The sequence below is a fragment of the Perognathus longimembris genome, chromosome 21 (assembly GCF_023159225.1).
Source record: "Perognathus longimembris pacificus isolate PPM17 chromosome 21, ASM2315922v1, whole genome shotgun sequence".
NCBI lineage: Eukaryota > Metazoa > Chordata > Mammalia > Rodentia > Heteromyidae > Perognathus > Perognathus longimembris.
In genome coordinates this window covers 8,918,401-8,945,977 of record NC_063181.1, presented here as the reverse complement: position 1 = coordinate 8,945,977, position 27,577 = coordinate 8,918,401, and the positions used below count along the sequence as shown (strand labels likewise).

The 27,577-nt window shown below is 52.5% G+C and overlaps 1 protein-coding gene across 2 annotated transcripts in view; it reads right to left on the bottom strand.

Moving 5' to 3' along the window:
- Positions 1 to 26,526, bottom strand: part of Gfra2 (GDNF family receptor alpha 2) — a 74,314-nt gene extending 47,788 nt beyond the window's left edge. The window contains exons 1-3 of one of the 2 annotated variants that reach the window (XM_048330719.1): positions 25,738 to 26,526; positions 20,295 to 20,609; positions 15,135 to 15,218 (exon numbers count right to left, since the gene is read on the bottom strand). In XM_048330719.1, coding sequence (XP_048186676.1) covers positions 15,135 to 15,218; positions 20,295 to 20,609; positions 25,738 to 25,777 — 439 coding nt within the window. In that variant the 5' untranslated portion in view covers positions 25,778 to 26,526. The remainder of the gene's footprint in view (positions 1 to 15,134; positions 15,219 to 20,294; positions 20,610 to 25,737) is intronic. The other variant, XM_048330720.1, reaches the window with a different exon arrangement.
- Positions 26,527 to 27,577: the final 1,051 nt, after the last annotated feature.

Below are 27,577 nucleotides of genomic sequence, written 5' to 3'. Positions count from 1 at the left end.
CTTCCTTACTCATCAAGAGAATTTCCAGCCACAAGCAGGCATCTCCCTATGGAGTGGAAATGAGGCTCAGCCTTCCAGAATACTTCCAACCCTCCAAGACCCAGGTGTTGCAACTTCTTCTTGCCCTTCCAGGAAACTTCCCTCCTTCCCCTAGACATACAGCTGCAGATCTGCCTCTCATTCACATTAGAACCCTGGGCCAGGCTGTGCAGCAGTAAAGCAGAGGCAGAGAACTGGCTCCTAATTCTATGTCTGTCTATCCAGCTGTGTAAGACCTCAGGTAAGACTCCTGTCCTTCTCTGGGTCTCATTTCTTCACATGAAAAATGAACTAATTGTCTCCTACACTCTGCGACTCTCCTACCCATTCATCAAACAACATATCAAAGCCAGGTGCTGAGGGTCAAGGGGCCTGAGAATGGCTCTCCCCTGCTCTGGTCTTAAGTTGGAAAACACAGGTCAACCAATAACTGACCCAAAGGAGTCTACTTGTGTCCTATGCAAACACAGCACCAGAGACACACACAACAACACACATACACAAGGGCGGTGGAGGCGGTGGAGGTGGTGGCAGTGGCGGCGGCAGCACTCCATGAAGAGCAACCATAACCCTGCAGTTAGCAGTCAGTCAAATATTGCAGTGAAACAACAAATATTTTCATAAACTAGCCACCAGGTCCTAGAAATCCAGCTGTGCACAGGAAAGATAGAGACTTTTATTCTAATGACAGGAATTATGGTAATGGATGCATAAATATCCTAATGTAAAGGACTGATAAGTGAGATGAAGTAAGTCTAGAGATTTAGAGGAGGGTGATGGGGGAAGGGAAGGTATCTCATAATGGTGGCATCAGTTGATATACAGTGGTGAGCAGAGCCAGGTGCCAGTGGCTCACGCCTATAATCCTAGCTACTCAGGAGGCTGAGATCTGAGGAACACAGTTGGAAACCAGCCAGGGCAGAGAAGTCCCTTGGAGACTCTTCTTATCTCCATTAGCCACTCAAAAACCAGAAGTGACACTGTGGCTCATAGGGGTAGAGCACTAGCCTGAGCTAAAGAGCTCAGGGACAGCACCCAGGTCCTGAGTTCAAGCCCCATGACTAACTTAAAAAAAAGAATGGTGGATGAGAGAGAGAGAGAGAGAGAGAGAGAGAGTCCTTAAGAGCTCATGCAAAGATCCTGAGACAAACACGTGCTTGACACATTCACAAAGGAAAGAATAAGGTAGCTGGAGGTTTCCAAATAAAGCAAAAGTTAGAGAGAAAAGTAGTCAAAGGCACACAGGCAAGGAAGAGCCACAGGGTCTTCCAGGGTAAAGGAAAACATTTAGTTTTTATTCTAAAATGCTAAGCACTTGATGAGCAGGAAGGAAGGAAATCACAGAACCCACTTGTATGGAAAGTAAGTATGCAGCAGATTGGGGAAAGGGAGGCAGGCACAAGAGAAGATAAGCTGTTTGTAGGAAAATGGATGGAAGTAGAGGTCATCATGTTGAGCAAGACATGAAGCCAGTCTCAGAAAGACAGTATCATATGTTTTCATTCATATTCAGGATTTAGAATTAATATGATATGATTGTAAAAGAGATACTGTTGGGGGAGGGACTAACAAGAGGGGAGAAGGGCAAAGGAGAAGGTAATAGGAGGGGGGGGGAGAGGAGGAGGAGGAGGAGGGGGGGGGGGGAGAGGAGGAGGAGGAGGAGGAGGAGGAGGAGGAGGAGGAGGAGGAGGAGGAGGAGGAGGAGGAGGAGGAGGAGGAGGAGGAGGCTGATTCAACCTCTGATCCCATTTGAACCCCAAACTCAAAAGTGTCAATGATTATATGTGGACAATATCACTGTCACAAGGAAGGGGACAATGCCAACATGATTGGCTGTATGTTGAATAGGAGAGAGAAAAACTCAAGAACTCCTGGGGTGTAAACCTGAGCACCAGGTAGATAGTGGTAGACATGAAATCGGGAACACTAGGGAAGAAGAGAGAGGAGGAGGGGGAGAGTTAGGAGGAAACGGACAGCTCTGGTTTGGGCTTGATGCGTGTAGAAGTCTCCTAGATGGTGGTGACAGGCAGAAAGATCAGCAAACTAAAGCTCAGGAGAAAGATCTGGGCTTCAGCTATTAAGCTGAGCACAGTTGACATGAGGAGCTCTCCAGGGCCGCACAGCTCAGTGAGGTCTCTTAAAGCCGATGGCAAGAATAAAGATGAGCCAAGGAGACATGGCCAAGAGCTGAACACTGGCATTCAGTGGCGAGGGAGAGGGAGTTTACACAGTCAAAAGACACTGGCTTTATGGAAGTCAAGAGTTCCCAAAAGGAACAAGAGTCGCCTTGATGGTCAAATGACACCAGATAATCGGGGGGGGGGGGGGGTAACAATAAAACCAACTCTAGCCAGGGTGGGCAGGAAGGAAGGAAGGGAGGAAGGAACAACGGCGGGAGAGAGGGAGGGAGGGAAGGAGGGAGGGAGGGAAGGAAGGAAGGAAAAGGAAGGAAGGAAGGAAGGAAAGGGAGGACAGGAAGGAATAGGGTAGGGCCAGGAAAAGAGATGAGGGAGAAGGACTGCACACACCACAACCCAGCCTCCCCTAGGAGGCCGCCACCACCCCCATCCCCTCCACACCTTTATCCTCACAGTCACACAACCCCTAGACTCACTTTTGCTTTTTATTCCCTCCCACCAGGGGTCAAGGGTGGCAGACAAGCAGCTCCTGCCTGTCCAGAGCTCACGTGGGAAACTAGAGTCAAATAAACCTGAGAAACTTCCCCTTGGCCTGAAGTTCACTCTGGGTGGTGCTGAAGGTGGAGGCTCTGGGCCGGCAGAGGTTTGGGAAGTGAGGGACTCCTGGGAGCTGGCACAGCCCAGCAGGACAAGGACACACAGGTGGTTGTGGTTATGTCGCCTCCTTGTTTGCCTCCGAATGGGAACACAACATCCACCCTGCCTCCACACGGACACCGTCAGGATGAAACATGATACTGGAGAAGAAATGTCTGCTGTAGTTGAGGTACCATTTAAATGTCCTCCAAGGGCTCGTGTGGCCCAAGAGCTTTGTCCCCAGGGGGGCACTACTGAGAATTGGTGGAACCTTCAGGAGGCAGGGCTAGAGCCTTTAGGTCATGGGCTTATGCTCCAGGAAGGTAGTTCTCACACAGTATTGTCATTAGAGCCTGAGTTTGACCCCGCTGCTCTAATTCAACATGTGTTTGCCCCTATGCAGGCTTTCCATTGTCATCAAATGCTGAGCTTCGTACTTCCAAAAAGACAAGCGGAATAAGCCTTTACTCTTTATCCATTAGCAGCCCCAGGCACTTCATTACAGTAACGCACAGCTGAGTAGCACAATGAATGCCCAAGTTTCCAGCCAATAGCATGGATGCAATAAGGGTTCACTGAAAACAAAATAAAAAGTATGTTACCTGGCTAGACAGCCTCCTGCTCCCTTCTCTCCATTTCTGCTGTGTTCGCTGTGTCCCCGATAGTAACAGATATCACACCCTATGGGCCTCAGTCAACGCATACCAGGCCAAAAGAAAAGTCCTGTCTCCTCCTCCATGAGCAAAAGGGAGCAAGGTGTCAGAGTCAGAGTGCCTCTGCTCCATCTAGGAAGCCCAGCAGACCAGACCTCAGGTCCGCTTCACCTCTAAGCCCCGCACCCCTGGGAGCCCCATCTCAGCAGTACAGACCCACTACCTCAGTGTCCCCAAGAGCTGACAAGATCAGTAATCCCACCACCATACCCCCAAGTCATCTTGGGATGTCAATCAAAGACCAGGGATGTGGTGGGATTTGAACCTCCGTCCTCTACTGCTCTGTGTGTCGAGAGCACTGCCCCTCATCAGATCCAACCTGGAAGCCCAAGTTCTAGGTTCCTTACCATTCTCCACTTGGTTTCCGGTTTTCCCCTCACCTTTCAGCCCTTTCACAATACCACAGCGAGCTGGCCAATCTCACACACACACACACACACACACACACACACACACAAAACAATTGATCTGAAGAATAGAGAAATTTACTAAACATCAACAACAACCATTATTGAATGTTTTTGAATTCGGTTTTTTTTTTTTCAGTCTTTCACCATGTGAAATTGGTTTTCTTCAATTCTTTAAAAGGCAAGTTAGTCTTAATTTTGTGATTGTAACATTCAAAATTTTAAGTCTCACCCTTTCCCTGGTGAAAGGACCTTTCCAGACACATTTAATGCCGTTTAAATATAGTTTGGGGATGTAAAAGGGTTTCGTATTTTTAAAATGTGCCACTCCACACCAATTCCCATGATGGTATATCAGCTTTAATTTTGAATTTATAACAACTGAAAACCAAAATTGAGGCATTTCATGTTGATGTGACTGACTCAAGTCTCTCTTGGCGTTTTTTGTTTGTCGTAAGTGGGCATAGCTGAGAGGTATCAATCAGGAGCTAAGAGCTTGTTTACTGATTATGAAATACACTTTCCTCACCATACAAAGTTTCCTTCAACCTGTGACCCTTAGATTGAATTTTTTTAGAAAAAAAAAAACTAAGCACATTTTAAAACACAGTTCTGAAGTTCATTCACAAAAATCCTCAAAAGTCATGAACACCATTCAATGTGAAAATCTAAAAACTTTCCAAATAAATGAAACTGGGTAAATCAATGTATGTGGTAAAAAATCAATGATTTGATCACTGAACGCACTAATTTTGAAAGAAGGGCCACTCGATAGCTCATGGACCACTAACCTTCGGGCCCAGAACAGGACCCAGAGAAAGACCCTCCCTTCTCTTCCTCCAGCAAATCCATCTCCCTGCCTCTTGTGGTTCCCTTGGCACCCCTAGGCTCCGCACTGCCAGGGCCATAGGTACACTGCTTGATAGAGGGGCATCGCTAGCAAACAGCCCAACCTCAGACCACCATCTCCTCCCCCTCTCCCATCAGCCTCCTCTCCAGAAGGATCCCTACACTAGCAATTTCTCAACCACCCCCAAACTGTGACTCATTATCCTGATCACTTGCTGTCCTTCAACACCCCCCATCCTCCTGGTCCTCAAGCCTTCCCTCTGTGCCCCTTCTTCTCATCCTCCAGGCCAATACCTGACCTTCTCAGCCTCTCTTCCTCTACCACACTCACTAACCACCAACTCAAAGCCAATCTATCCTCCCATCCACCCCATCCCCTAAGCAGCTCCCTGTCACTGGGAAATGCGTGCACAATTAAGGCTCCTCACACCTCAAATGTCTTATAAAGGCCATGTCACACCTTCTCTTGCCTCAGCCTCTCTACACTCCCTTCCCCCTGTGTCCTAATCTGATTACAATGTGTCTTATTGGTCCATATTGCTTTAACAAAATGCCAGAGATTGGGTGGCTTAGAAACACCAGAAATTCATTTCTCAAGATTGGAAGCCTGGCTCTGACAGAGCACTTTCTAATGAGCAAAAGCATCAGGTACCAAGTTCAAGTCCTGATCTTGGACACGGACACACACACACACACACACACACACACACACACACACACAAATGCATTTCCCATTTCTCATAGCACTGAAGACTCAGCAGTCCAAGATCAAGATGCCCACAGACACCGTGTCTGGTGAGGGCTACCATACTAGCTTGGTGACAGCCATCTTTTCACCGTGGCCTCACAGGAATGACCTAGGGAGAGCTCGGCTCCCTGGGAAATAATTACAAGGCATGACTCCTGTTCAGAAGGGGCCTGCGCTCATAATTCAGTCACCTTTCAAAGACCTCCTGATAGGACCACAGGAATTAGGGTTCCAACCCATCACCCCACACTCTGCGAAGAAACAGAAATCCTGTCTCCATTTCCTTTGAACTCACCTACAAGACCTAGCCTAAACTGCATTTTCTCCATCTCTCTTCTGACAGTTTCTTACCTCGACTTTCAGTTGCCTCTTAACTACCCTCAATCCACCCTTGACAAGGCACGGCACCTATCTACCATCCATTCTCCCACAGCACAAGAGTATCTTCAAGTGCATAAATTGTACTGTGCTACCCCAGTGGGTTTTTCTTTCAGCAAAACCCCACCTCCTAACTTGACCTACCGCAGCTCAGTATCAGGTCTCTCCTGCCTCTGCACACATACCTCCATCCGCCATGTCAGGTGCAGCCACCAGACCTCCACCAAGTCCCACCTATATAGGTTCCCCTCACCTGGGGTCTCTCCCCACCTGGGATCTTTCCAGCTCTGCCATCCCCTAACTTTCTTGTGGCAGACCCCTCCCATGAGTCAGAGTTGGGAATTCCCAATCTCCTTGCCCATGACCCCACTTTAGTCTCTGCTTGGTATTCAATCTTTGTTTATTTTCTTGTGAGTTTGTTGCTTGGCTTGTTATATATTCTCCTCCGCTTCCAGCTAAGAGTGTTAACTCCCTAAGAGCAAAGCCACCTTGGTTTCGGCCATCAACACATTCTCAGCACCTACATCAGGGCATGGCACACCAAGGATGCTCAGGAATTCCTCCCACGGGGGCGGGGGGGTCCACCGCGTGTAGAAACAGGGTGTTCCAAATCACAGAGTTCAGTCCACTCAGTGTTTTTGTGAGTCAGGCCAAAATGACCTTCTACCAGTCCTCTCAGTTGCCCAGACAGACAAGAAAGGAGCTGTGGGGAATGCTTGTTCCCTGGGGGGTGATGACTTAGGTTCTGTTCTAATCAGGAGAGCACCAGGGCCCCCACATTCACCCCCTCCTGCCATAGCCCCTCCTTTCCTTCCCTATCTACCTACAGTCAGAAAGCTGGCCCCCCAAACCCACAGCCACTTCTCCAAACACCACACACACACACCCCTAGCACACGCTATACACATACACCAGCCCAGCAGACACTTACACACACATTAAACACACACACACACCACTGCGTTCATACTAACACACTGCCCGATACAGAAGCCCACCATGCCATATGCACCCTGATACCCTCATAGCTATATTCACACTACATACACTGACACACACACCACATGCACACAAAGTAGTCTATATACACACTACCCACAATCACACTGACACGTAACACCACATAGATACTGACACACACAGTGCATGCATATATCTTGGTCCCATGCTCTACCACCATCTATCCACACATACCTATCTCCCTAACACACACATACCTACATGCACACATACCACCTGTGCACAAATCTACACATGCACCATCATAAACCTTCCCCTGCTACTCTCTCCATGGGCCTTTCTCTGCACACCAGGGGGCTGCAGGAGCACATGGACAGGCGTGGTGAGAAGGGATGCTTGTCACACACACGTAAGCACATGCTTGCTTTCTATGGGGATAAACCAACGTGGGTGCACTTAATGATTGCTAAGCCAGGAGCCTGTGCAGAAATGCAAAATCCTGTGGTAAAGGCAGGAAAGGGCCAGCCAAGAAGGCCCTTCAGCACCAGCTTCCTGCAGTGCCTGGTTATAAGCAAGAGAAAAAGCAAGCAGGTGGCTATTTACATGATGCTACTTGAAGAATATCAGAAAATAACTTTACCCCTCCACCACCAAAAGAAATCTCACTCCAACCATGGCACCAGAAAATCTCCCCTAAGAAAGCCCTTTAGGGGTGAGGGTTATATTTGTTTTCTGCTGATTCTTATTTTGTAATTATTATCTTTAAGTAGTTGTACAAAGGGTTTCAATTGGACATATCAGTTTATGAGTGTACAAGGATTCTTCCATCATTCTCCCCATCTCTCCTAACTCCGCTCACCCTCTCCATTTTCCTAGTTCCATTTTCCTATATGTACATTGAATATTATGACTGCATTTTCCCACCCTTCCTCTCTCCACTCATCTGCCTCTTTTCCCTCACTGATCCTTTTTTCCATAGCAATTTTTCCCCTGGGACACAATAGTAACCCAAGATGAAGTCACCAACATCTCACACCTCAGTGCCAGCAAATCCTTCTACCCACCAACAGGAACCCCTGGCCCCCGGCTTTTACAGGAGAGAGAAATAGAGGGAAAAGGGGAAATGTACATCTCTCCAGCTCTGCACTTCTGGGTAAGAAGCTGGCTCCCTCCCTCCCTTCTGGTCCTAAATACACGGGGGCGCGCACACACACACACACACACACACACACACCAAGGTCTCCTCCCCTACCCCTCCTCCTCCCCTTGGCCAACAGCCCCTGAAAGGTGTCAAAGGGTGACAGAGCTGCAGCTAAAGCCCAATTCTCCTTGACACTCAGACTCTCTGACAGCTGTTAGAAGAATATGATTTTGAAATTTAAATAACACATTTCTGCATTCCACTCAGGGAGACAACCTGAGGATAAGCAGTTTATCGCCTGAGCCACCATGAAGGGGGAGGGGGCAGGAAGAGAGGCTGCCTGCTCCTCCAGTGTCTCCCCGGGTGTCCTCAATCCTGAGAGCAGCCTCACAAGGGTCCAGCACCAGCAAAGCCCAGCCTCTCAATCCCTCCGCTCAGCCAACATGGGGAGGAGGGAGGCAGAACCCCACACTACCTCAGTGGTCAGTGAACTGGAGGAGCCAGGCTAGGAATGGAAGGGGATTTTCTAGGCTCCCAGCAGAGCTAAATGGGGGGCCAGAAACCCCTCTGTAATCAAGACAATCTTTGTGGTGGACTGACCCTTGTGCCCAAGGATACATCCCTGCTCCGCCCAAGGATACATCCCTGCTCCACCCAAAGATAGCTTAGCTCATTCCTAGGTACCCAACCCGCTAACTAGGCAGTCCACATCCCGAGATGTCACGGAGAAGTCCTAAGCAGAAGCCACAGACAGAAGACCCTCAAGAGGCTATTCCTTCTGCCCACCACAACAATCACTCTCTACTGTCTCACTGGGTTCAGAAACATGGTACCCCCTCATCATAGCAAGTTCAGCAAGGTTTCCCCGCCCTGATGCTGCCAGAAATGTCATTTCCAGGTCCTACTACCTCCTCTTCTAAGGCTTCCATGAATTGCCCAGGCTCTGCACCCCTGAACTCTTGAGACAGCACTTGGTGTGTACCACACTGGCAACTATTTGGGGGGGGGGGGGTGCCATTAAGTGTCTGTGTCCCTCTGGACAGTGAGGATATCAGTCTGATAGTATACAGCCTGGGCCATATGATAATATGTAATAATGCATAACACACAAAGTGTAATAATAGTCTGTACCTTCATCCCAGCACACTCTGAACACAATGGACAAAAATGGCGGCATTCCTCTCAGGCCCAACCCAAGCCCCTCCTCTTCTGCCAGCACTTCCTGCACTTCAGCAGGGTCCACACCTCCCAATTCCTACACTCAGTTCACACAGCACTTCCGGCACCTGCCTGCCTTCTCAGGTATCTTTTCCTGAACTGGTAGAACACTCCCACAAAGCCATCTACTCTACTCTACTCTACTCTATGCAGTCTCTGGAAAGTGACCCCAGTGTCCACTCTCCATGGTGGTCCTGAGTGCCCGGCACCATGAATCATCAGTCCACATCAGACCACAGAACTGATCCATGTAGAGCTGAGAGAGAAATGGCTCTGAGGTCACACAGCTGGGAGGTCGAGGGCAGGAATCAAGACTAAGACTAGCCAGCCTCGAAGTCCACATCCCATTCTCTATGGACATGAATTAGATACAAATGCTAAGCAGACAAGACAGAGAACACACACACACACACACACACACACACACACACACACACACACAGAGCCTCCTAGAGACCAGCACCACAGTGCACATAGGCCCCAACACCATACCACTGTGGTAGGAGAGAGACGGTGCTCGGCAACCATATGCAAGACTCCTTGGCAACAGGTAGGACTTGAGCATTAGCTCTCTCCTCTCTAGGAGCCCCTTAAAAGGAGACCACTGGGACCTCAGGTCTTCCCTGGGCTCTGGATGTGGCAAGATGGCCATTTCAGATGGCCAGAGACTTACTGGCCAGACCGGCTGAACACTGCCAATCTTTTCCCTGCAAGCCACAAAAGGTCACCATGCCTGGGGTTCTCACTAGCTTCCTCAGGAAGCTCATATCTGCCTGAGAGTCCCACTGAGTCCTGCGGTCCCATCGCCCTCTCAAAATCACCTGGTCAGCTCCGTTCAGGCCCCAACCAAGCATTAGTGAGGAAGGTGCTGCCAAGTCACCAAAAGGCAGGCAACCATTTACCACATGCCAACGAGGCCGGCCCTGCCACCATCTGCCATCCTGACCTTGGAGAAATCATTCCATGATCATTTTTAAATAGTTACCATATTTCCATGCAACATGCCAGGCACTGAGCCAAGCACTAACCTGCATCGTTTCATTTACTCTTGGCAAAAATTCTAGAAGCTAGGTGTTCCTTTCTTTTTCTTTCGTTTTGGTTTTTGTAGGGCTTTGTGCTTGCTTGCTAGGCATATGCCATACACTGGAATCACACTCTAGCCCCTTATTGCATCGGTTATTTGCAAGGTAGACTCTCACTTTGATGCCCTGAACAAACTAGGCTGCAATTTTCCCACTTGTGCTTCCCTGCATCACTGAGGTGTTACAAACGCGCCACTGGGCTGCCCCTGTAGCTGGGATAACCAACATGCCCCACCCGGCCAAGCCATTGCTTGAGATGGAGTCTCACAAACTCATGGACAGACTGGCCTCAAACCAAGATGCCCTGATCTCCACCTCCCAAACAGCCTCCACAGTCAGCCTGAAGGTGGGTGCTTCTGAGAGCCCATGAGGAAACTAGGGCTTAGAGACGAAACACTTGCCTAAAGCACCCACAGTCAGTCCAACACCAAGATGAGTCAGACAGCCTAGGTCTGTCCCTTCTCCCTGGGTCTGTTTCCTTAACTGTCAGGTGAAGGGATGGGCCTACATGCCTCTGGGTTCCCTTCCAGCTGCAGGGAAGAGAAGAGCAGCTCTGCATAAATGTGCTTTGTACCCTGTGCAATGCTTGCCCGGGATGCTGAGGCCCTGGCTCTAGAATATATAGGCAGTGCCTAATGACAGCCAAGGCCATCTGCCTGTCCCTTCTCCTTGTCCCTTCGGCATAGCCCCAGTGGCTGTGGGCCCCCCATACCCAATCTCGCAGTCCTTTTCACTCTCACGTTGATGTCCACCCCTTCCTAAAGTCTCCACGGAGGCCTACACTGAAGCCACACTCTGGGATCCTCCATCCTAAGGCAACCTCCCTGCCTGAAAGAGTCCCTCTGTATTTGTCACCTTACTCCAGCCTCCACTGCTTCCTCAGCTTTATTCGCAGGATCCTAGAAGCATGGCCATAGGAGGCCACTCAACTTCAGTTTCTGGGCCACCGCCTGCCCTCTAGATGACCTCCTGCCTCCACCACACGTACCAGGCAATAATGGGGCAATAACCCGTGCACAACAGGCACATCCTCAACATGCATTCCCTCAAGTCTCTTCACCAAAAAGCCTCCAGGAAGGCAGCTAGGAACATGGACACCACAGGTCAAAAGAGCCCCAGTGAAGCCCCCAAGACCACACACCCTGTTATGACCCAAGATGAAGGCTCGGTACCCAGATAGTGGCGCCGATTGGAAGGTGGTGGAATCTTTGGGAGATGGGACCTGGGAAGAAGGTAGGTGACAGGGATTTGCCCTCTATGGGGACAAAAGGACACACTGTCCTTACTCTTTGTTTCCCATTGGCTTCCACAAGAAGAGCTTTCCTCCATCACATAGTTCCATCATGATTTACTGCTTTGCCACAGGCCCAAAAGCAAGAGTCCAACAACCATAGCCAAAAGAACCCTTTCCTCCTTATAAGTTATTTGTCTTAAGTATACTGTCACAGCATATTGTTAATCAGGAAATCTGATGAACCCACACTCCTAGGATTTGAACTCGTCTGTCTGACTCCAGGCCTGTGATCTTCCCATGTACCAGGTACTCTCTTACATGTTCAGTTTCATGTCTACAAGGTCAGCTAGAAATGCAAGAAACAGAACAAGTCTCACTGTTTCTCCATGAAATCTGTCTTCTCATATTTAGGCGCAAGACATTCAAGGCTTCCAACATTCCTGTCTCTGTGGGCCAGAGACACACAGCCAGACTACCCCTGCCTGGCCTTGGAGTAGGACTAGCTGTCCCATCCGTGAACCCAACCTCTCAAGTAGGACTAGGAAAAGAAAAGGGAAAGCAAAGACCCGAGCAGCAGAAGGTCTGTAAGAATCCTGGCAAGGATGCAACAAGCTTTCCTTGCCAAGAACTTCAACTAGAGAGGAGGTGAGAGATAAATAGCACATGCCCTAGAGGCCTCTTATAATGTGACCTCAAATCTCAAACAGCAGATGGCAAAGTGACAGAAGTAATAGGACCTCTCAAAGGTACTACCACCTCCTTACACAATACTCTAATGGGGGACTGTAGGGCCCAAAGAGGAAGAAGCCACCAGAGCCACCAGGGACAATGAGAGGGACAGTCACCATCTCCAAAGCTTGGCCCTCATGGTGGGTGTGGTCGAGAGCCCACAGGTGCAGAGCTACGCATGACAGAGTTATCACTAGACCGCAGGGTAAGGGAAGCTGATGCCGTTAGTTCCACGTCCAGTAATTTCCTCATTTGTCTTGTCAACATCCGTGTCCCACAGAGTGTCAAGTTCATTATGTAAAGATTTTCTGCAACAAAGAGTCCAGGAAGCAGCAGGGGCCTGAGTTAGCGTCAGGTCCTTGGAGCCTCATCATTTACACAGCAAGGCAAAGGTATTTATCTACGAGTGTAAGCCCAACGGCCATGGCCCATACTATAGTCATCACCTGGTACCTGAGCAAAAGTAAAAGAAGCACGGGTGCTCGTGGGGGCCCCGGGCAACCGCACTAGAGCATGCCTATGACAACAATGTCCTTATCCTACATCTGAGCCCCAAAACACTGTCTTAAACTCTACCAACCCAACGTGAATTTCTTTACTCCAAAGTAGTCAAGACATGTGAAATGTCAATCCACCACTGAGCCTAGTCTTCTCAGATGGGCAAGATTTATCAGAAAACGTACAGGCAGACACAGGATAAAAGCCTGTTTGCAGGGCCCAATCCTAGCAGCTGCTAGGACACCCACTGGGAAGGCCCCAGGGCAGGGGATTCACCATAACTGACTGGTTTTGAGGTCTCCATAATATTCCCCAATTTCCACCACAGCCCAAGGCTATGTCCAGATTGCCACTTTCTGTCTACCATCAAAAGGCTCATGTGCCAAAGGCAGATAGATGGCCATCTTGAAAACTATTAAGATGTGGTGGAAACTTGAAGAGATCAAGCCTAGCAGGAGATCTCCAGATTACTGGATGTTTGTGACTGCAGGAACCAAATCCCTTCCTCTTCCTCTATTTCAGGTCCTAGCTTTGCTCCATCACTCCCACCATAATGTGCCACACAGGCCCAAAGGAACAGGATGGATGAAACAGGGTCTAAACTGTGAGTCAAAGTAAACCTCTTCTCTCTGAGTTCATTATTTCCGGCATGTCATATAAAGACAGAAAGCTGAATGACACACTGGCCAGTGTCTCTCCTCTCATAGAGGGTCAGGATTTCCCACAGGGACATACACACTACCCCATCTCTAATTTCCATGCATCCTTAGTACCTGAGTAGGCATTCTCATCTTTGTCATCTTGGTAAAGCAAAATAGTAGTAAGGTCCTTGAATAGACTATATATATATATATATATATATATATATATATGCGCATATATATATATATAAGAGGGTGCAGAGATTCCAGTAAGTCTGTTGTAATCCAAAACGCAAACCTTAGTGACAAAATTTTTATTCTTTGGTATTTAATTTCTCTAGTTAGAGAGAATTAAGGTTCCTTTTCAGGGGAACAAGAATAGTCAAGAAACATTGTACTGAAGAATTCTCCACTCTGGAAGGGCTTGGGGTCTCATTGGAAAGTCTCTTGGCTCACAGTTTGGAACAGTGGTCATCAGACAGCAGTACCTGTGCTCCCTCCTCCCCTCGGGGACATTTGGTAATGTGTGGAGGCATTGGTTGTCATGACTTGGGACATGTTAGAGCATCTACTGAGCACAGGCCAGGGAGGATGCTGAACATCCTTCAGGACACAAGGGAGTTCTTTCCACAAGGAAAACTTGCTCAGACCAAAGCATCTCCATTACTGCTATTGAGAAAGTCTAATTTAAAGCCATACGAACCTCGGAAGATTCCAAAGATGGCCCACCAAGAGAGAAAATCCCTATAAATGTGTGGCTGTAGCCAAGTACCCATGGCTCAAGCCAATAATCCTAGCTACTCGGGAAGCTGAAACCTAAGCACTAGGACTAAGATTTGAGGCCAGCCTGGGCAGAAAAAAAAAATCAAACCTCTTATCTTCGATTAGCCAACAAAAAGCCAGAACTGGAAGCATGGCTCAAGTGGTAGAGAACTAACAATGAATAAAAAAGCCGAATGAGAGTTCAAGGAGCAAAGTTCAAAGTCCAGTGCATGTACACACACATCTCTGGCTGTGGTCCTGCTCCATGTCACTAGGGACTAGTCAGCCATTGGCAAATAGCAGCTTCTGGAAGAGCTCATCCCTTCCCATCATCCTCAGGGCAGCTCCAAGCCCGGCAGCCTGTCCCCAGAGGCTTTCAGTACACCCACATCTTAACATGGCCATCTCATGAGATCAAGTGGGAAACTGTCACTTTCACAGGATTTCAGATTGGGCAGATTTGGATTAAGGATGCTCAATCTAAGCCAACAACAATGATTCACATCTCCACAATGCTCTCAAGAGTCCTGTCATTCCACTGACTCTACACCTGACAGATAGCCAACTAGGTAGTTATTGTTACTCTCCTCATTTCACAGCTGAGGAAACGGAGGTGCTGAGAGGATAAGTAACTTAACCAAGGACAAGCACTCCAAAGCAAAAGAGACAAGGAATCAGAAAGATGGAATGAGGGCAAGATGGGTGATGGAAGAGGGAAGTGACATCAAATTCAAAACCTGCCTATGACAAATATCCTCAAAGGCTTCACTCCAGTCCACCAAAGGAGGAAAGCCAGATAGTCTCTTTATAGCCTAGAAGCCATTGCTCAGAAATGGTAAGAGACAGTGCTAAGGGGAGCAGAGCCAATGGAAGCCCACAATGCTTGCATCCAAGCCCAGAGCTGCCTGGGCCACAACACAAGGACCAGAGAATAGGGCAAGTCCCAGCCAGGACCACTTACCTGAGAAGATTGAAGCAAGCCTGAAGATGTCAGAGAGGCGTGAGGTCACCGGCTCATAAGGTGAAGCTTCATAGAACTCCTCACCTGGAAGAGAGATGGGCATCAGACATGAGTTCCTCTTGTGCAAAGCATGCCCAGCTCTTGCTAGGCCTGAGAAAGTTCCATTCCTGTTCCTCCCATGGAGGAAGTAAGAGACTAGGTAGCCTTTCCCAGAGTACAAGTGCTAGACAGATAAAGTTAGGGATGGAGTGTTCAACATTTCACACGGACAAGTTACTTTTCTCCCAACTAGAGCGGGTAGAATGGCCTGTTCTCTTAAGTGACCTTCTTGCTGGACTAACCCTCTTGGAAGGACTTCTGAAAGTGTCTAGAAAGGACAGGAAAGTAGAGCAATAGGCCACAGAAGACCAACCATAAATCAAAGGATCTGAAGTCAGAGGACACCTCCTTACCCTGCCACCCCCCAGCCCTAACAATCATGCAATGCAACTTCCTCACTTCACAAAACTGAGATGGCCCAGACAGAAGAAGCCATGTGTCAGGGGTCACAGAGCTCTCCGTGGCAAAGCTGGAGGTAGACTCTGGCGTCCTCGTCCCCACTCTCTATGGACTCTGCCCAAACCCCTCGGGAGGACAGAATTCCCTCTGTGCTTCCTATGCTATCCCCAGAAGAACCTGGGGCTGAAGGTCACTGAGACACCTGAGCTCTGCTTCTGTCTACATGACTCCCTCTCCCCGGCTCCCCCTCCTCCTGCCACCTCCCCAGACTTGCCTCAGGACTTTGGGGGTGCATCAGAGAGTTTACAAATGAACAGGCAAGAAAATGACCAGAGATAAATGGCAATGGGCTCTCCTGGAGACCACCAGCGCCCCATGGGGAAGCCCTCAACCTCTGCCAATGCCTCACAGGACAGGAAGCAGCCTCAGGAGTCCTGCCCGGGGAGGAGAAATCAATGCACACTCACTCCGACTGTGTGTGTGGTGAGGGGGTGGGGCCGACAGGGGTGACCCACAACCTCCCACATTGATTTCCCATCCACCAGGGCCCTGTGCCACTGGCAAGCACCCCGCCACGGAAAGCGAGATGGGGAGCATCCATGGGGCCATCTACAGGAAGGCGCCTCCTCCCAGGAGGCATTCAGGAATACCCTTAAATAGGAGATGCCTTCAGCCAGCCCAGAAGGCCAGCCAGAGCCAACTGTGGAGATGCAGCTAGGCCCATGTTGATTCAGAAGGCAAGCAGTCCAAGCCAGGCCTCAGTGGCCCACATCTATAATCCTAGCTACTCAGGAGGGTGAGATCCAAGGATCATGGTTCAAATGCCTGCCCAAGCAGGAGAGTGCTATCTCCAATTAAGCACCAAAACACAGGAAGCAGAGCTGTGGCTCAATTGGTAGAGCACTAGCCTTGAGCATAAAAGCTCAGAGACAGCACCCAGAGCCTGAGTCTAGGACTGGCACAAAAGAAAAGGGAACGAGGGATGAAGGGAGGGAGGAAGGAAGGAAGAATGAAGGGAGGGAGAGGGAGGGAGGGAGGGAGGAAGCAGTCCAGCTGCTAAGCCAAGCAGACCCCAGAAAGCAGACCAGATGCACATGGCACACAAAAGAAGCATAGCCCCTCCTGGTGATGCGGTGATACGGCCTCTGTCTTGCACTACAGTTCATAGGACAGCACAGGTTCGGGGAAACACCCAGCGCACACACCTAGGGTGCCTGCTGCAATCGGCTGATGACCTCACTCATCCACCCAGGAAGGTCTCTCCAGAGCCCCGGACACCCTAAACAGCGTTCTTGAAACTCTATCCTTCTTTGGTGAGCACGGCTATCTGTCACTTCCCACAGGAGCGGGGATCTGCTGCGTGCAAGATGATACACCCAAGGCCGGGCTCTTTCTTCCGGTCCCCCCAGAGCACAACCACCAACAGGCCTGCGTATCACTGACGGACCTTAACCAAGGACCTGGAGCCCACTCTCTCTAACTCCACTCATTTTAGTGGTCTTTCTCTGCCACCACTTAAATCTTACATCCAGGATGCCAGAGCCATGGGAGAAGACTCTGTTCTTCACGGTTGACCCATCAGAGCCCCTCAAGGATCAACCTGGCATCACACCCGAGCCAACAGTGCCAGTCCCACTCTGGAAATACTAAACAGGCCCCAGGCCAGAGGGCTGCCCCCAAGGGAGTGGGAAGAGACCAGCAGAAGGCTTCAGGAACCAGGGGGTGAGCCTGGGTTCCGCCGCCAGCTTGCTGTGCGCCCTGGGCACACGCTCTCTGCTTTGGCTTCCCCAAGCAAGGTCCAGATCCTTTGTGTTTCAGATGCCACGGCTTCAAAGGCTACACGTGGCTGCCACCGCTGGCCCCCTCGTCCTCCCCTGCCACTCCAGAGCCGCCCAGAGGCAGAAGGTATCAGCTCCAGAGGGGAGGGGAAGAAGGCAAAGCACAGGCCCGAGTGAGTCACACGCACCGGGGGACCCAGCAGTGAAGAATCAAGGAAAATCCAGTCTAAGCACATCTCTCCCCTCTCTCTCAGCAGGTCCTGCCCTCCACTCGCTCCAGGCCCAGTGGGGCTATTAAGTGTCATTAAGAAGCAGGAAGGAGGTACCTACAGCCTCCCCAGCAAGACTGCTCTACCCCAGCAGTAGTAATTAGCTCTTAGGCCACCCTGTCACTCACAGGGACTTGGCCTGCCATTCAAAGGCCTCCTGAATTCCCCTGGTCGACACTGAGCAGATCTCGACCCCAGACCCAAGAGAAGGTAGATCCTCTGAGAAGAAGGAATGGGGATGAGCTGGATGCTTTTCTGGGCAGAGCCCAAGGGAAAGCCTCTCAGCCAGTCTGTGACCAATATGGGGACTGCAGTGTTTGCAGTGCTACTATTCTCTCAGGCACCTAGTAGGTGTTCAATCAACATGGGGAGTAAATTAACAAACCAGTCATCTCAAGGCTCAAAACCACAGACCTTGTGGAGGCACACCAGCCTCATGGGGCTCTGGAGACCCCACCGCTAAGTGTGCAGTTAAGCACACAGGCATCATCACTGCGACTGTCTTGACATGGCAAACCCCTTGTCTCTCCAGACTCCCAACAGTGTCCCTTCATGCTGATGTGGTCAGGCCATCGAGGCCTGAAGTAGCAGGGTTGCCGGTGGTCAATGATCCAGCCGTAGTTCTTCTGTCCCCTTGTCTGTCCCTATGTGGCCCCAACCAGCTGCCCACTGTCCTTCTGCACTGGCCCTGCAGGCTCTGGAGAGGAAAATAGGAAGCAAAAATGCCCCGCTCCAAAAGCCAGAGCTATGATGATCTGCACATGAGACATAAACAGCTCTTCATCTCATGGAGAACCAAACACATGCACCTTAGGACAGCATTTTCCTCCTCCATTCTTCAAGCTCCAGGAACCAAGGTTGCTAGGGACAAAGGGGCTGCTTCATAAATTAATTCCTGTTATTGATGGCAGGAATGCTACTCACAACTACACACACATCCTGTTCCTACATCCCTAACCTATTTGAGCATCCGGTCCTGCTCTTGCTCGACCTGAAGTATGCAAGCTGTTGACAAGAAGGATCCTGCTGCACAACTGTTGCCCCAGTACAGCTGACTTCCCTTGTCACGCCCCTTGTAGGATCCCCTGCCCATCCTCTCATGTCAGTGGCCCCACGCCCTGTCTCCACCCCGTCCCAATGCAATCACACACACTCATTAGCTGTGATTCCTGAAACAGGCCCGCACTGAAGTGTCCGTCTATCTATACTCACCTCATCTCAGAAATCCACCCTGGCCAGTAACTGACAGGAGCTCTCAAATAAACCCATCTCCCTTCTCCTTACAGCGTTCATTGCTGCTTCTGATCAGGTCTGACACCACCCTGGTACCAAGGCAGGAAGCCGGGGGGGAGGGGCGTGGGGGAGAGCAGTCATCTCTCTCCTAGCCTCTTACATGCCATCAGTCACCAAGAGCTGCTGATTCTACCTTCTGGGAAGTGCTTTGCTACCTCTTCCTCACTGCTGATAGTATTCTGAACCTGCCACCATTCTTCCTGGCCTGTCTCACAGGGGTGGCTTCTGGCTCGTGGCTTCCGGATGCCCCTCATAGACAAGTCTCTACTAGAACCACACAAGCCTTCTAAAGACAAGCAGCATCAGCTCCCTTTCCTTTTGAGGCCTTTCTGCTGCCCATCTCTCTAACTGTGTCCTCCCTCCACCTCCTCACTTTTCCTATAGTTTCCACCTTTCTACCTCTGACTCATCCTTCTGTATCAGCCTGGAGGCTGCCTCTTCAGTAAGGTCCTTTACATGTTTTCTCAAGAGCTTGGAAAGCAAGGATAGAAGGATCAAGACTTGAGGCCAGCCCAGCAAGACCCTATCTCAATTCCAGCAAGGAAAGGGATAGAGACAGAGGATAGCAGTATATGGCCAGCTCTGTCTGAAAAAAAAAAAAAAAAAACTAAAGCAAAAAGGGCTAGGAGTGTCACTCAAGTGCTAAAAGTTTGTATAGCAAGCACAAGACCCTGAGTTCAAACCCCAGCACCTTCATAGAGATTTCATAACAAAGGTTTAGATCCCTTTCTGAGGTGTTCCCTTTGCACCCTGCACCTTCCAATCCTAGCAGTGGAACTGCCAAATGCCAGAATCCACCCGCCCCCTTACTTACTACACCCACCATGACTATGAGCCCTGTGAAGGAAGAGGCTGCCCCAGCTTGTGCAGGCAACACCTGGAGGACAGCACACCCTCAACACTTACTGAATTAATAAGTAGACACCCAGCCAAATGGCTGGACATGCCAGTCCCCCAAGCGCCAAAGTCTGGAGTAGGAAGGGAATCCAGGGGTGTGGTTGGGGGAAGGGCTATCAGTCTCTGTCTTGGGAAGGCTGAGACACACTTGCCAGAGGACCTGACATCTGCTGCCTACATCCTGCCTGGAGGCCTACAGAAGGTACCTGGGCCTTCTAGAAGGGTCTGGAAGCCACATGCAGAAGAGATCCCATTATATCCGGGGGACATAGTGATCGAAGAGCAGGGGTTGGTTTCTCTGGGTATTAAGCTCTGTGTGCACCTGGCCAGGTCACCCCACTACCAAGTTTTCCATCCTGTGCCCCTGGCCTGCCTGGCCCTCCGTAATCATCACTATACCCTCCCACCCCCGTCTCCGGGCTTACCCTCGGTCAGCCCCAGGTGGATACTCCAGTAGATCTGCAGACACTGTAGCTCCTTCTTCATGCCCCGCTTGCAGCGGCAGTCGTACAGGGGGCTCTCCTGCAAGACCTCCAGGGCGGCCTGGCACTCTTTGTTGGCCAGCATGGTGTTCCGATCTCGGCCCGCCAGACACTGTCGGAGTGTGCGGTAGCGGGAGCTGCAGTTGGATTCGGCTGCGCACAGCTCATTGGCCCGGACACAGTCCACTGGGGGGCGCCAGCCGTGGAGCTCAGGGCCCTGCAGGGAGGAAGGGCTGGCCAAAGAGCGGAGGGTTTCGTCTGGGTGGTGGGGAGGGAAGACAAGCATGAATGAGGGGCCACCACAGTCGCTGCCCCCGAGATGCAGGCCTGTGGCACTGGGGCCCTTCAGGAAAACACCACACCCACTGTACACCGATGCACACCACAGACAACTCAGACCCAAAGGTGAACTCGGGCTGCCACGTTCGGGCTGCATGCTGGGCACTCTGGTCCACCTCCAGCGCCAGCCCTGGGCCAAGGAGCACAGCACCAGAGTGCCCAGAAGGCCCTGCTGGAGACGACAGCCAGGCTAAGATGCCAGCCATTCGGAGAGACCTGCACAGCCTCAGCAAAGAGCTGGGGGCTGGAGGACTGCTCGTGGGTGCAACTGGGAGGGCAAGAGGGGGGAACCTCATTCTAATGCTACCCAGGCCTCCCCCCCCCCCCACCACTTCTGAGCCGGCCCAAGGACCACCCGAAGCTTTCTAGTGGCCCTGTGGAATCCAGAAGGTCATTTGACTTTTAGTCTGTCTGGCCCTTATGAAGACCCCCAAATCCACTCCTCACATCATCTCGCAGTGAGACCCAGGCTCAAACAAGGTAGATGACGGCTCAGAGTTGCACCAAAGCCCCCTCCAGCCCCCCTAGTCTCCCAGTTCTGAGCTGCTAAGCTAGACTTTCCCAAGAGACAAGCTGAAGCCTGTGGCCCAGGGCTGATCAGGAGGGAGAAAAGGCCTCTTTGGGGTCCAGAACCTTCACACCTGCTAGTCTAATTTCACACAAGACAAAGACCTGAAGACTTTCCAGCCAGGACAAGTTCCACCCCAAGCCCCTCAAAAAGAAAATGCATTCGGAGAACCAGGTGAGAAACTCCATCGCCGCATCTCTGTCTGCTCCTCCCATCCCCATCTCTCAGCTTCTCCCCCTTGCTGCCTCCCAAGATCTATGTTCTCAACAGACCTCTCTCCTCTCTCCTCTCTCTCTCCCACCTCTCCTTCCTATCTCTCCCTCTCTGTCCACCTTCTCTCTTCCCTCTCCACTCCCCTTTCTTTCCTCTGCTCCCCACGCTCACACTCCCCTGAAATTCTCTCTCCCTCTGTCTCTCTTTCAAAAGCCAAATACGAAATCAATTACCCAAAGGAAAAGGGCTTCTCCCTTCCAGACCCTGCCTCACAGATTGAACCTCACTTCTCCAAAGAATTGGGCAAGCACCCACCAGCCCACCCACCAGTGTCGCAGGAAGGGAGCCGGAAGGGGACCTCGCAAATGAAGCACAGGGAAAGGCTGGCCTGATCCCGCTCATAGCCAAGCTTCCAAAATGGTTTCCTCCAAACATGGACATCTTCCCCCCTCCCTGTCCTTCCCAAGCCCCTAACTCCAGATCCTGACTCAGAAAAGCCCCACACCACGGTCAGAACCACACCTGCCTTTTCCAAGAATGATTTAAGAGGTATCTCCCCACCCCCCAAAACATGATAAAAATCCTAGTCCAGTGGCCCCCTCCTTGAAATACTGCAGAATATACACACACACACACACACACACACACACACACACACGCACACGCACACACCTGCCCAGAACCACCAATCTCAGCCTTCTTCCTAGGAGGCCCTGCTCAGGGAGGAGCTACTGCAAGGAGACAGCGACACCTAGAGGCAGAGAAGTGCATAGTCAGTCTGTCACTCCCCAGAGCCCCAGGAGAAATCTCTCCCAGAGGAACCCAGGGCAAGAAGCCTACCCCAATAAGACACAACAGAGAAGAGCAAGGAATTGGCTGGAGCTGGAGGAAACACAGGAAGGGACAGGAAAAAGGCGATTCTTTCTCCCACTGGCCACATCTATGCCCTAGAGCAGGAAGAGCTGACAGATGTGGCCACACTAAGACCAGACCAAAGCAAAACCCCTACAGAGGCAGCCAAGTCTGCCCAGGTCCCCGCTGGCTGGCTGGAGACATATCCTCCACACAAGCTGAGGTGGCAGCTTTCTTTTCCATTTTCAGCAGATTCACACATCCCTGCACTAGACCTGGGTGCCTCTGGGCTACCCAGGAGCAGCTGAGCCAACACATCCCCACACCCCAGCTTGCACCTGCTGGTCTGTCCCAGCCAGTCAGCCCTGGGCTCTCCACTGACTTTGTCCCAGGGCTTTAAAGATGGTTTGCATTCCACTGATTGAGCTAAGGGCAGCACTGTCCAGCAAGGACTAACTGTCCTCCTGTATCCTCAGCCTCTTGCAGGCTCAGAATTTACTGTGGACTTGTGGGGATACTGGGCCATAAAGATATTCACCTGCCCTGCCCTGCATGTGGGTGGGACCTAGAGTCCCAAGGGACTGTCTTACACGAGGGATTGTCGGGTAGACTCCCTAGCCAAAAGCAAGGGCTTGCTCCCCAATCTGCCAAGTGTCCCCTGTGATGGGACAAGGATTCCTGCTGCAAAGGACTCAGACGGCTTTTGACCAACTCTCCCTGGTTCTTATATTAGATTTCACCATGTGCAGAATCAATCCAACCCAGCCCAGGAAAGGGAACCGTGGCAAGCAAGCATCCTAGAAGAAATGTCAAAAGGTTATCTTAGAGGTATTCCCAAACCCTAATAAAAAAGGAAGCTTGGGTCTATCCAGAGCAGACAGGTGAGGCAGCTTCTAGACACAGGAGACTGGGAAGGCACAAAGCTCTGACTACCCTCTTATACCCAAGATCCCCCAAAAGAGCCAGAATGCATACTAAAATACCCACTGAGAGGAGGCCCTGGGACCAGTTCCCCTCAGCATTCACTTCCTGTAAATCCACACTGGAGGCCCGGGTAGCTGGGCAAAAAAGAGGCTCTCCCTCCCTTAAACAAGTCTTTCAGAGACCTCCTCCTCTGCACTCAGAACCTAGGGAAGGGCACCCCAAGGCCCTTCCTTGGAAGCGCTCTTTACCATGGTCCAACCAAAACCACCTACCAAGTCTCAAGCTCCTGAGATACCTCCAACCAATTCCCAACGGTGAGATCCTGGCCACATAAAGGGCTCTAGGCTAAACTTTGCTTCACAGCATCTTTGGGTATCCTGTAGTCACTCCTCAGCTAAGCCCTCAGCCCAGTGTTGCAAAGGGACAGGTCTCAGGGGCCAGGGAACTGAAATGAAAGGTTGTGTGACTCAAGAGGATGCCAACATCTCTTCTCTCCTAATATTGCCCGCCACACACACACTTCACTCAGCCCTAGGGTCATAGAAAATGGCAGGCATATCTGCTTTCGCCCTAGGCACACACTCTTACACATACACCCACCATAAGCGAGATCCCAGTGCCACTTCTGGAAAGGAGAGACAGCTGGCTCCTCAGCCAGGGACATCCTGCCTGCTACATGAGGGTGTGGGCTTGAGAGGGAGGGGCTTACACACACACACTGCCCTTCCCCTGCCCTCAGAAAGCACCCACCACCTAGGGCCCTGCCCGGCTTTGGGGAAGGGCATAGCTCAGCTGCAGGCTGCTTTGCCTGAAATACAATTTTCTTTTCTTCTTGGCCCTGATCATTCTAAGCCCCAGAAAGCTGTTGCTGTTTTTTTTTTATTTTTTTCTCTGCACTAGCAGTGGGAGAAAAGGTCAGGTTTTATAACAGTCCCTTCAGAATAAGAGGCCACTTCCTGAGGGTTACTGAGAAGGGCTGCAGGACCCCGTAGCGGGGCCCAGAGCACCTTCCAGCCTCCTGGCTTGGTCTCTCACACCCGGGAGAAGCTGCTGCCACTGGTTGAGGGAGCCAAGGAGGTGAAAGCCACACCCCAGGGCAGGGCCATACCCTCTAGGATGGAATGCCCAGGAGTGGGAGGGGCCGAGGACAGACAGGCAAAGGGCCCTGGATCCAGCCAACACTGACTCCCATTGACTTCAGATCCCCTACTGTAGACACTTCTTAGGCCCCACACATCTGTGACAGTCTCTGCCTTCCGGGCCTTACTGCTGAGGAAGGGGTGCATGTACCACCTGCCTGGCCTTGGCACACCCCTAGCTACCAGCAAAGCAGAGTGGCTGCAACAGCACTGCCACTGCTCTACACACACACACACACACACACACACACAGTTCCGCAGCCCCCTCTCCTGAGCTCTTACTCCCTGGAAGAAGCCCAGCTTGGGACTCTGGGTCATCACATGGACTGGCAAATGCCTTCTTTTCCTCACCTGCACCAAGACATTGCTGCCTCTAGAGCCCTGCTTCCCTAGCAGCTGGGATTTCACAAGGCATAGAAGAAGCCAAAGGAGGTTGCAAAGAAACTGATGGATGGGGGGGATTGGGAAGCATGAAGGAAAGAACCCCTCCTCTCTGCCTTGGTGGGGGGGGGGGGGCTTGCAGAATGAGCAGTGGTCTTTGTTCAGATCTGTTTTCCTCCCTGCCTAGACCCCGCCCCCACTTTTCACCCAAAGAAGCAAACTTTGTCCTCTCTCCCTCATCTTCTCCCAGCTACTGACCCTCCCCCCCAGCCCCAGGAGGTGCGGTGGGGGAAGGCCTCAAACTTCCACCCGCAGCCCCCGCACTTCCCCGCCCACCATCTGGCTTGGATCTGGGTGGAAGGAAGCGCAAAGGGTGGAGAGAAACTTGTAAAGTGTTCCAGAGAGTGGGGATATTGGGGTACATTTTCCAGGGGTTGATTGACAGGTAGGGAGGTGGCTTCCCCGGGGTCTAAGATGTCCATCTAAGATGTCCAACCGCAAGCTCCTGCCCCATGCTCCTTGGCGATTGACTCTGGAGGGAGCCGATCGGGAAAGGGGGGGGGGGGCGGTATGATTTCCCCCCCTTCTCCTCACCAAGCCTCACCCCTCTCTTGCAAATCAAGAGTTGATTTATTTTTCTTAAGTTGACGCAATTTGAGCCCATCTTTGGGGTCTCATAGTGTGGAGGGGGGGCGTGTGGAGGGGGGTGTGATGGATCGGATGTTGTCAGTCTCCTCTCTGCACCCCTGCGCATCCAGCCAGCCGTGGCCCGGCTCCCTCTACCCGCGTCCAGGCTGCCGGGGCCGCTCGCTTCGCCGGCGCCCGCACCCCCCTCCTCCCCGTCGCCCCTCGGCGCGCGCTCGCTCTCCGTGGTCTCCCGCGGAGCCCCCCGCGTGCCCGGCTTCTCGCCGTCGCCCCGCTCCGCGCAGCCCCGCGCGGCCCCCCGGGCTCACCGCCCGCAGGTACTCACCTAAAAAGAAGAAGAGGCAGAAGGCGTTTGCCAAGATCATGTTAGATAAATCCCACCGTTTTTTGCGTGTGTGTGTCTTTCTCCCTTGGGTTAAAAAAGAAGGAACAGAATGACAATCTCGCCAAGCCGCGATAATCAGCCCCGAATCCAATGCGGAGATCCCAGCCAGTCCGCCCGGTGAAGATCCGGAGTCCTGCTCTCGTCGCCAGCGGCTGAGGGGGTGGGGTGGGAGGCGGGCGGTGGGCTGCCCCTCGACGCCGGCCACCCGAGCCCACGGAAACCAACCGCACGCGTGAACCAGGTGTCTGGCTGCCTTAGAAGCCCACAGCCCGGTCCTGAGGTCAGCCCTTCCCCCCGGATCGTCCGGGAAAGGCGCGAGTCCCCGCGGGTCCGGCTCCCCAGCGCTGCCCGGGAGGGGACGGGGTGGGGGGAGGTGGGGGCCCCGGCGATCTGAGAGCCGAGCGGCGGGCTGGAAGGAAGCGGCCCGGGGGGGGGGGGTCGGAATCAATGCAAATGGCACAGAAATCCACCGACGGGGGAGGAGGGGGGGTGTGAGCGCCAAGGAGCAATCCAGTCGGGAGCTTCGAGGACGGGAGACCAGAGTCGTTCCTTTCACACCGAGAGGAAGAAAAGATTCCAAAAAATGAACCCCCAGATCTGTCCCCGCTAACCTTTGCTCTGCTCACTTTTTTTATATTATTATTATTATTACTATTTTTCTGCTGGAATTCCAGCGCCCGGGCGTCCCTGCGTGCGTGGCTCCGCTCCCTCGCCCTCTCCCTTCCTCTCCCTCGCTCTCGCTCTCCGCTCTCGCTCGCCCCGGCTCTCCCTCGCTCTCCTCTCTCCCGCCCTGCTCCCCCCCTCTCCCCGCTCCTCCCTCCGCCCGCCCCCTCCCCCCCCCCCCACCGCGCGCGCGGCGCTGCGCCCGCGCCCCTCTCCTCCGCCCCGGGCTCGGCGCTCGGCTCCCCGGCGGCGGCGGGCGACGCGGGGCGCGGGAGCGCGGCGGAGCAGCGACCGCTCTGCGGCGGCGACGTGGCGGCGGCGCCGGGGAAAAACGCTGGCCGAGGGCGCGCCGCTCAGCCGCCTGCCCTTCGCGGGGCTGACCTGCCGCCTCGGCCGCCAAAGGACCGGCTCCCCCAGCGGAGGCTCAGAATCTCCCCGCGACGAGGGGGCGTGCGTCCCGCTAGTCCCCCCAGCCCCGGTGCCCGAGCCGCGGGGTCTCGGAGGCCTGGGGCCGGGGGGGGTGGGGGTGGGGGGAGAGGGGGGGCTGGGCGAGGCTGGAAGGCACGGGGTCCCCCGGAGCCAGAGCCCTCCGGAGGCCCAGGGTGGAAGGGCGATTGGAAAATCCTGAGCTGGTGGCCCGGCCCTGTGGGGGAGCTCCAGCCTCGGCGGGCTCCCCGGTTCCTGGGTCCGGTAGCCCAAGCCGAGTCTCGGATGTGTGCAATGGACGCCCCACGGTGGGAGCCCCGATGCCCCCGTCAAGCGCCCCAGTCCAGCCCCGCGCATGCAGACGCGCGGGCTCCCCACGCGGAGCTCCAGAACTTTCCCCGCACATCCGCGACGCGTTCGTCGCCCGCATGCCCCAGTCTCACAGCCCTTGAGAATTCTCTGCCTCGGTGGCTCTCCCCGTCCCCGGGAGCCCTAAGAACACCTCCAAGGCTCAACCACCTGCCGAACGGCGCAGGCAGGAAGGATCGGGAGGGTGCCCGCTCCCTACCCGGGCTGGAGCGCCCCAAGATCGACCCAGGCCGGGGTTCAGGGCTACCCCAACGCCCTCTCCCCACTTGCACGGAGGCGGGCGGAGCACGGGGGTGATGGGCCCTAAACAGCTGGCAGCTCG